Source organism: Seriola dumerili, unplaced genomic scaffold (assembly GCF_002260705.1).
Source record: "Seriola dumerili isolate Sdu_G_001 unplaced genomic scaffold, Sdu_1.0 BDQW01000367.1, whole genome shotgun sequence".
NCBI classification, from domain to species: domain Eukaryota; kingdom Metazoa; phylum Chordata; class Actinopteri; order Carangiformes; family Carangidae; genus Seriola; species Seriola dumerili.
Window position 1 is genome coordinate 420785 of NW_019174622.1, and position 10762 is coordinate 431546.

General features: G+C 41.0%; 1 protein-coding gene across 1 annotated transcript in view; it reads right to left on the reverse strand.

The window, feature by feature from the left end:
* Window positions 1–281: 281 nt before the first annotated feature.
* cadm1 (cell adhesion molecule 1) overlaps window positions 282–10762 on the reverse strand; it is a 352639-nt gene continuing 342158 nt past the window's right edge. Inside the window, 2 exon segments of the mRNA XM_022760846.1 lie at window positions 282–455; window positions 4349–4477. Coding sequence (XP_022616567.1) covers window positions 337–455; window positions 4349–4477 — 248 coding nt within the window. The 3' untranslated portion in view covers window positions 282–336.

Genomic DNA, 10762 nt, shown 5'->3' on the forward strand with positions numbered 1-10762 from the left:
CACCCCCAACCCATCCCCCTTCTTGAGTTTACCGAAAAACCGAACCCTCCCATTTTTTCTCCTTTTTTGATTTAGATTTTTTTTTGTTTTTTTTTTACACACAAAACATTCCATCTACATCTGCAGACTAGACTAAACAACGGCTTAAAACCAGGCCTTTCTTTTAAAAACCCACTCCTCTTCCACTTCTTCACCCCTCTACTCTCAGTGAAAGTGATCCTGAACCAACTCCTATCAACTCCCCCCCCCTCCCTCCCCTCTCTACCCCCTTTGCCCGGCCCCCAAAACCAGCACGGTGTCCCAAAGAGGACACCAGAGTGAGGGGTCCTGTTTTGATTAGATGTAGTACTCTTTCTTTTCGTCCGAGTTGGTGTGGCCACCCTCTGCGTTGATGATGGCTGTATCTGCGTCCGCCGCATCGTCTGCTCCTTTGGCTTCGTGTGTGAAGTAGGTACCTGAGGAGGGAGGGATGAAGGACAGTGTCACGGACTGGATAATAGCCTGCTGCTTAGATGATACAAAAGATTAAAATGTGGACCCCTACATCCCACAGCACCTAATTATGCAAATCCTTCACCATGTGGTCATTTACACACACCGAACACCGGCGAGCTGTAATATTACACATCATTTCCCTTCTCTTTCATTCAAGATTGGCACATGAAAATCAGGGTTTTTGAAATAATCTCGAGTGCGGGGAAGAGCTCGGCTCACACCTTCAAATTAACCTTGTCAAGTTCAGCTGAGAAAAAAAAAAAAAATTAAAAAAAATAAAATAAATAAAAAAGCAAATCACTTCAAACCTAATTTAGAAGATTTATTCATATCCTATCACGGTAGGGTTTGATAACAAAGGCAATATTCCAGAACGAATGAGGAAGGGCAATTCCACATGTAGGAAAAAAAACGAAATAAAAAAGCACAAATGCTGCCTGAGTCGATAGGAACCAGGTTTTCGGTGGTGCTGTAACACAGGGAAGGTGACATGTTAAGACTTCCTGTCAGAAAAAGCTTCTCTTGTCTTGTTCTCCTTATTTAGGGGGAAAAAAAAATAAAAAATGAAATACTGAATCTGACATTTTTACAGCCAGTTGGGCAGCCGCTCTCCTATATCTGCTACTTAATGTATCTGACTTTTGGCAATGCAGCCTCAGTTTGAACACTCATATCACAATTATGCAGTAATCCGCCCCCGTCGCGAGTTAATAAAGCCACACTCCTGTGCTCGTTCTCAAGGCTGTGGGATGTTCCAGGTAAGTGTTTTGTCGAGTAACTGTTATGGAAAGTTTCCTACGGAGGCGGTTAAAAGTTGTTTATATCCTGAAATTTTTTCTGAGTGACCCCACCAGATCACAGTCTCAACATTTCTCTGCATTGTTGTAGCCGCAATGCCTCGCATTCATTGCACCCTAACTTGTAAACAACAGTCAAAGTGGCCTCCATTTAATTTGTTAACTTGCATCTTTTTGCTGATATTGGAAAAATAATGTGAACAGAAAAAAAATGGCATTGTGAAAATGAAACATTAAAGGATAATTCTGGTTCATTACAGCTTGTGTTTTATTTGCACATAGCTTTGCCCATCATTTATATCAGATTCAATCATTTTCTATTAACCAAAGTAACTGCTGAGATCGTCACGGCTACAGCGAAGCGGGATGTGGCCGTCAGGCGATCAAAAGTGTAGCAGGCCTTTCTAAATCATTATATTTGAAGCAGAGGGCACCATCCCTCATTACACAGGCAAACTGTGTGGACAACTACGCCAAGTTTGGCGGGTCAAGGTTGAAACATAAAGTCAGTCTGTAAACTGTAATGGATGTTTACAACAGACACAGAGAGGGTAGTAATTTTACCGTTCACCTTTCTTTCTCTTTCAATGAAGTTTGACGGACCCGAGGGTCTGTTTAAAACCTGCCTCACTGTCCTCGTCCCCCCTCAGATTTCCTTTTAGCACAGCCGCCACATTTCCCGATCTCAGCATTAAGTCAATGAGAAAAGTATTACTACTGCTGATGAGATGATGGGCAGAAATACAAAAATAAGGTCCCAGTCATAATAAACTATAATCATCCTTTAGAATCGGCCTGGCTGTCGTTAATGAATCATGTAAGAGCCAGTGAACAGGACACAGGATGTTTGTGTTTATTAACCTTGCAGGTTCAGCTCCCTGTATGACCCTGTATGCACCTTTTGATTTTTGATTTTTTTATACTTTATTTAATCAGGAAATCACACTGAGATCAAGATCGCATTTACAAGTGAGACCTGAGTACAGAAAAATAGAAAATAAAAGAAAAAACTTGCTTAACTTTGTTTAAATGTTTCGGTTTAATATTTGATAATGACGATTTATGTTTGTTTGAATTTACAAAATCCATTTTTGGCCCGATGAACACGAAAATCACTGACTGACTGACTGACTGAGTGATAAAGTTACACCATTGGTTGTTGCTCCGTTGTCTGTGAACAGAAACATGAGAAAAACATGTGAATGAGACCCTGTTTATTGGGAAGTCAGTTGTATTAAAATACTGTATACGTGAGCACAGAGAGTCGGAGAGAAGCAAACAGATAAAGGGCTGACACTAGGCAGAACGAAAATAACGACTCAGTCCATTTATATAGAAAGTTTTGACCTCGTCCTTTTGGTTTAATAATAGATATATTTTAGCACTCTAGATATTACTGTCTTTGTAAGGATTCATAAGATAAATTTCTTTATCTGGACTGTTGAGTTCCCACTTGTAGAGATCTGGATTTGTGGCTTCACCATGCTCTGTGGAGCTTTGTTTGTTATCCTGCTAAACTGTGAATCACCAGGCCTTAATAAATCCTGTGTGTTTTTAACCACAGAGCGGACTGTGGGGTGGATCATGTTTAGGCCACTGGGCAGGGGTAAGCCTGCCTCTACATTGCCAAAGACAAAACAGACAAAAGATCTAGACCATTAGTTTTGACGGCAGAACGGCTAAACTTTATCGGCAGGTCCAAGCAGCTGTTGACAGACGGCAGTGATACAAACCGAGCGAACCGAGCCAACGGACTGAGGAGGTGAAGCTGATTCCAAATAAACTGGACTGTGTGGGTCCGCTGTGCACCGCTCCTATAAACTACTGTCAGTATCACGAACCCTACTGCACTTTACCACAGTGTTTCCTCTGGTCGGAAACATTTCAGTTCCCTGCTGAAATTCTTCAGCAACATCCAGCTTCTGAACAGAAATGTGAGGAAACGCTGAGCCGCAGCATCAACCATAAAATAAGAACCTGTCTCGTCTAGACTTCTACGCCGCCTCATTTACAGTATTTCCTTTCTAAAGTGGTTAATGTATCCAATTCCATTTCCTCCTGCATAAGAAATATCATAGTGTAAAATTCATTATAGATTATAATTATTTCTGTGTTATGAGGGCAGCATATGAGATGTGTTCTACTACTCAGCATGGCAGCATGAAAAATGTAATTTTACTCACCATCAGTTACCCGTAGCCTTAATAGCCAGTTTTCCATTATTTGAATAGCATCCATCCGAGGATGTAAAGAGAGGTTTCCACGGAAACAAAGTAAAGCGTTTACACCTCATAGACCTTATCACCTGCTGGTTCAGTTTGTTTTAAAGGAAACAATAAGCTGCTGAGAAAATTAACAGGTATAACAATTATATATAATTATAATTTAAAGATTTACAGTTCTCTCTGTAATTCTTACTTGTTTTAAATCTGTTTTTATACCTGCATGTTTAAAGTCATATTCTTTGTTGACGTTCCTGATGTTAATCCTCAATTCACTGTGTTTTCTTACGCTGTGCTCTGGACAATAAAGTTTTTAACTTATAGAGTTACAAGTTGGGAGGAACCACTGGCTTTGTAAACTCAATATTCAGGAGTCCTCTGGATAATTTCATGATACTAGTTTTATGTTATGGCCATCAGGTTAAGTCATGTCAATTTACCACGGCGCATGTCTCTAAATACTACAACACCCATGAGTCTCTGCCACCGTTACTACACAGAAGAAGCCAGTCAGAGGTAAGACTCGCAGCTGTTTTATTTATTTATAAAGCTTCGTTGGCAACGTAGTTGATAATTCATCAAAAACTGACCCAGAATCAGACAGTGCATTCATCTTAGCTGCAGACTGTACTATCCCTTTTGTAAAAATGTGATATCTTTTGCTATCCAGAGTATTTTTTTTTCATATTTAATTCATGATGTAGTAACATACTTTCTGCTGCTTTCTGAGATTTTTCTCATATGGCGTCTGTACGGGGAAATAGTAGGAAGAAGTTGCCCCATGCAGTTTTAGTCAATGTGTTACTATTTTTATTCATTTTCAGATGCCATTACCTTTGTGTCTTGCAAAGTAGCGCCCCAGGACGATGAGTAGACAGAGCATGGCGAAGACGACCACGGCCACCACTCCTCCGATCACTGCATGGTCCACTGTTCTGGGCGCTCCCTCTCCAGCTCGAGAATCTGAAAGCAAAAGCAAAAAAACCAACTCAGTGTGGACAGACAAACAGCCGCCGGATCCCTGCGGGGCCGTGGGACCGGTTAAATGTGATAGAGATGGAAACCACACTTCATTTCAGTGGAGGAACCTTGGAGCTGCGAGGCAAGGTGAGTTTATTTCTACAGCACCATTCAAACGCAAGGCAATTCAAAATGCTTTGTAATTAAAAGTAGAAAATGAAGATGACATTAAAGTAGCATTTAAAAACTGAAAGCTATTGATCAAAGTTAATATCCGTTCATGGACGTGAAGGGCCCTTCCTGTTATAAAATACCAGCAGAGATTTTAACCAACACCTCCACTATGCTGTAGGAAAGTGAAAAGGAGAGAAGATGATTCACATAAATGTTGCATTGAGGTGTGACCTGAAGTTGATTCTGCATCTGCAAAGCACTTGTGTGCCTAATATAATGTAGGCTATACATTACAGATGCATTTTTGTGCTTTTAGCTTATTTGGATACCATTATTCCAAACACTTAACCTTCACTTCCAGGCTGATGCTTTTTTCTAAAGACTTATTTTGCAGAATGCCAGAAAAAAAAAGAAAAAGTGAAGTCAGGACACTGTACAAGAACCCATTCTTAGCAATCAGTTCATGTGGAACAGACCTTCAGCCCCTACCATCCATTACCTGTAGTAACTGGCTAAAACCCCCATCCACGTGCTCCTCCAGCCCAGTTCCACACTCAAGGGATTTGCTGAGTGAGCTCCAGGAAACGGAGAGAGCGAGCCACATTTTATTAACGAATAACAGGAAACAGAGAGAGAAACACCGTGGATAACATCACCTACCGCCCGCCTCCGCATTTCTGCATCACCCAACCCGCAGGTAAAAAGGAGTGAAGGAGGCGGCGGGGGCGGCGCAGTGCTACCTGTCAAACTCAACAAAACATTACCTGATAGATCTAATAGGTTATTTTGACTTCAGATTTTCTTTTTTAGTGCTGGGCAGATTCAATTAAACTGAGCAGGAATCCTTCTGACATCCAATTCGCTCTTGTCAGGCTGCTAAAGCTGTGCTTTAACACACTTTCCTATTACGATGTTAATGTGGACTTTGGCTTTGGGGGAAGTGTGTGTGTGTGTGTGTGTGTGTGTGTGTGTGTGTGTGTGTGTGTGTGTGTGCACGGTGTGGTCAGGAAGGTGGAGGGTGGGTTGAACGGTTGCAGAGAATCATTCTTGGTTGTCTATATTAGACTTTCCAGGTGTAAGTCTCCGCACTAATTTTCATTATATCTTATGTTGTCACACATCATGAGCTCTTCCTCGTGGATTCACCTGTGTAAAGACGACAGAGTCAGCCAGCACTGCAGAGCCTTAATCTGGCTATATATAACCAGTCTGGCCTCGTCAACGTTCAGGGGTCACCAGAAACTTCCTCTTTTATTTTGAGGACCATGAAGTCTTCACAGCAAACTACATGGAAACCATTTTTTCCCCCCCGGTTGCTTTAAGATTAGAAATCCCCCTGTCTGACAGCTTGTTCCAGCTCTTCATTGAAGTTATATGATGCTTACACTCAGAGAGAGATTCAAACTGAAGAGTTGTTTTTTTTTTATTTCATTTTATGATTGCACCATTCCATCAAAAAAAAAAAGAAATATTCTACACTGCGCGCCATTTTATACCCATATCACCAAAATTCAGCCTGACATAAATGATATTTCTGGAAACTTTGGGATCTCCACTAGAATTTTAAATAAAGTTAGAAGAAGTTTTTTTTTTTTTTGAAATACAAAAGTGCCACAGTTTTCAAGGAGATATTTGACAGCAGGGTGGAGAGAGATAAAAAAGGAAATCTCTTCTTGGGATCATGAACGTCAGTGACTTCACGGCTACCTGGTGGCTAATAATGACCGTCAGGTGACATAACGGGCACAGAAACAGCCTGTGTAGAATGTACTTTAAAGGATAATACAATCTGAATCTTATTTTCATCGCTGCGACCACCATCCCTATCAATAATAACAACACTGTACACTCAGTAAGTTAAAAGCTGAGCTTTCAGCTGTGGGTGTTAATGAATCCAAGCTGACTGTTTTCTTTTTACTAGAGCTGACAGTTCGTTAATGTGTATGTTTTATCATTTCATTTTGCAGCACTTAGTTTGTTCCCAATTAAGAAATAATGTATAAATAATCCACGTGTCGGGAAGAAGTGCAGTGTGACACGTTCAAGAAACAAACACTTTGTCTTCTGTTTCCCAAACTTGACAGAGAACAAAGAAAACAAGAAGAAATGTAAAAAGCTCATGAAATCCTAACAGCACCTAATGTTCTCTACCTATAAACAAAACAAAAAGAATTCATATTTCCTCGTTGTCGCAGGAGGATTCTGTAGCGCGATGCTTCATGGGTTTAGGTGTTCTGGTGTGTTTTGTCATTACTGATCATGCATTGCCAACCACGCTCTCCAGACATCCCCCTCTTCTCCTCCCAGTTTGATTGCAACAAAATCTTCTTAAAGATGTATTTGATTTTTAAATCTAAGTGATCACAAAGCCGGAATCTCGAACTTTTTAGGTGAGCTGCTGCTGTTGTAGCAACATTAGAGGAGTTCTTGGTGGAATGACAAAGCAAAAAAAAAAAATTCTGTCTTAACCAAACCAGAGAAAAAAGAAAAAGGGTTTGTCTGGGTTCCATATTTAATGAGCCCTGTTTGTGAGCTCGGAGAAGTGTCTGGATGTGCTGTCAGTCTCTGGAAGCACTCAGTGCCAATGATACCATAGAAAGCAATTTGCATGTCATATCAGTGAGTATCACTTATGAGCAATTACTGTCACCTCGTGAAATTCAGTACATTTGTCTTATTATCTCACATGGGGGAGTCAAACTTCAAACTGCATGGGTCATTGTTTTAGCAATCAAAGGAGTGCACAATCAAGGCAATTTTAGTTATTGCCTGTCCTCAAAAGTCATTCCTGTTGTGGATGAAAAAGTACCGACGAAATCCACGACAAACTGTTTCCTCCGACTGCAGCTCTTAATTACAAGAGGAAAAACAGAGGAACTGCTTCCCACATACGCCTGAAGCCTAAATTCACAAGTAATATCCAACATGGCTCGAGCCATGTATGAAATTATGTTGTTGCTCCTGGTGTCGAACCTTTGCACAACTCTTGAGCTTTCCAGCTTATTTTTGCTCATTGTTTTGGTTTCGGGGTCATTGAGCGTTCACTCTCATCGACCCCGTCTCCAGCAGCAGTTAACAGAGAGCTGGTGAGGAGCTCTGAACTGTAAGATAAGATACGTTTCCCTCTAGTTGTTGGTGGAGACCAAAGCAGAGCAAAAAAAAAAGAGAGTAAACATTGGATTTAAACTCATCATGTGACCACTAACATGGCACCACTGGGATGATAATGTTGCTTTATGCGTCACGGACACGCCGCATGTTAACCACAACAACTTCAGATTGGTGTCGTTATATTTGTGTCTGTTGTTTCCCTAAAAATGAAAAATCTGTTTTTCATAATACGCCTGGACTTATCTCGACACCAACACACAGCTCTGTCTCTCTTTGAAATGTGCCTGAAATGTAAACGATTAATCAGGAATGGGCTTCAAAACAAGGTGTCCACCGGGCTAAACAAAGCAGGACACAGTCAATCAAGAGTGTGGTCATTTTGGCGAGGAAGGAGAAACGCCTACCTTAAGTGGGAATGTGGAGTATCTCATTTTCATAAGACATGTTGACAGAGGCTTGATTTGAGACAGAGGAGATCTACTAATTGGATCTTCTAATCTGCTAATTAAGCATTAGTGATTCCACTGGTATGCCCGTGCTGCCTGCAGATAGAGGGGCAATCAGGAATACAGCAGCGCTGTGTGGGTGGGGTGTCATAAGAGCACATTGGCTTGTCAAGATCCACTTCCATTGCCCACAACACTCTCGGTTAAAGAGTGAATGTAATTAAAGTCCCAATGAACCTATTCATTGAACCTATTTAAAAATGTCAGTTATATCTTTTGCCTTTCGGGTAGCGCACTACGCTGCTTACATACAGAGTGACTCGGCCGGAGATTTATCCTGTCTTTTTTTTTTCTCGAAAAAACGTCAAAAAGTGTGTGTAACTTCATAGAGACAGCAGAGCCAGGAAGTGAGAAAGAGAAGCGGCGACGGGGTCAACCAAAGTTAAAAATGAGATGATTAAAAACAATGTCATAAAATTTTGACTTCAGCAGTGACATCTCTGACTCTTACCGGTTTAATCGCCGATTCTGAAAATGTGCTGTCTCTGATTTAAAGGCCTCATTACTTTTGATATCTGTTGAAGTAACTCAAAGAGGCCGAAAATGCTCAGGATCCAAACCAAAATTGATGCGGTAGAGGCTGGTAGATCCTGAGTTTGAGTCCCTGGTGCGGGTGAAGCTCAGAGAAATCAATACATCCTACATTACCCATAATGCAACCAACAGCATCTCTCCATCATAATCCACCCCAGGCCGAGAACCCTGATAACATCAAGGTCATTTTATGTTGCTTTATGTGTAAAATTGATGCTGGGCTCCATTACGATCATGGCAGGAGATAAATTTTTGATTTACATAAGAGGAAGGTAATGTGTGATGTGTCATGAGAATAGATGTTGACTGCAGGTTGCCACGGACAACATCACTACTGAACAACCTTGACCCTTCCATTAAACATTTAAGGGAATACAAATAGACAAAATATAATATGTGCAGCAGTTTTTGGGGTATAAAGTACGATGACTCTCTCATTTACTTACATGAACAACGTAAGGAGATTTACTGCGCCGAAGTTGTGAAAATGATGAGTTGTTAGTTTCTTTAAATCAGGAGAAGTATGATTTAAGGCAGACTACATTTTAATATTTTTGAATCAAAGGTAACCTGCACAGACCCGTGTAAAAGTCAAACACATAAAGACACGTAAACTCCATGTTGTGGCGAGATGTGAGCTGGTTTGCACCGTGCGCTTCCCGAGTTAAGTTAGGTTAAGTTAGTAAGGAAGAAATTGGTTTAAACACCACATCTCAGACGAGGACACTCTGGAGAAACCTCTTCAACAGACAATATTACCAACACTAAGGCGATGGATCTGTGGGAACTCCACAGTGATGATCACTTGAGAACATGGGATGCTTAAAGCAAAGAACATAAAGACTGAGGCAGCACTGGAAAAAGAATTTATGGCTCCGCTGTGTATGACAGAGACGTCGAAAGGACAACACGCTGGCGGAGTGTGACTTGATTTAAAATGGCTGCATCCATTGTTTTTTATGTTGAGATGTGTCATCGCAGGTTGATGCACGTTGACACATCTGAATATGGCTCTTTCCTATTATTCACATCCGCTGGGTCAATGTTTTCCACTCCCCACGTCAGCACATCCCGGTTCCCTCACTAATTCTCTCACTGAGTGTGCGGCTATGTGCATCATTGATCTTCTGTGACAGGTTCTGTACTGAATGTTTTACTTTGAATTTGATGCAATTCAGTTCAATTTTATTTGTGTAGCGCCGAATAACAAACATCACAAACATCCTACAGAGTCCACACGGTATAAACAGGATGACCAGGCGCTCTGCTGTGTGTAGTAGGCTCATATTTAAACAGTGGCTTTGTGGTATCCTTCCTTAACTGTGATTGGTCAGATCATGTGAACCCCTGTCACTGCTTGGGCTGTGTTGCCAATGAAATGCCGGAGTTAGCTGGAGTTAACCAACCAAGCAACTAGCCAACCATGACAGGGTCTCTGCCGCCACCGGGAGCTAAAATCGCCAACAAGGCGCCACTGAACACTTCCAAACAACGGGTGAAAGCATATGGACAGGAGGTCATGTCATTTTAAACTTGGCAGGGGGAAGTGTCTTCACCGTGTACCGCGGTTGCCAAGAAACACAGCTTCGAGTCAGGCTCTAACATTGTGCTGTAATTAAATATAGATAATAGAATGAAAGGCAACGAAACTTCAGTTTATCATGAATTTAAATCTTTTCTCATTCTCTAACTTTTATTTTGTTTTTGCAGTGAAATGACACGTGTAATTAACACGTCACCCGTATTTAATTTCAACTCACTTCCTGGTACAACATTTGCTGCTTTTAAAATAGAAAGCTCACACCCAGCTGAGAATGGCGCTCGGGTAATCTTGGAAATGAGATTGAATATTGTCTAATCTACACCTGATACAGGTGCGTACTTTCTTTCTTTTTTTTATTTGTGGTATCCCTCATGTAATATAAACCTTTGTCCGTGTAATGAATTCCCTTTTTTGGTGCAA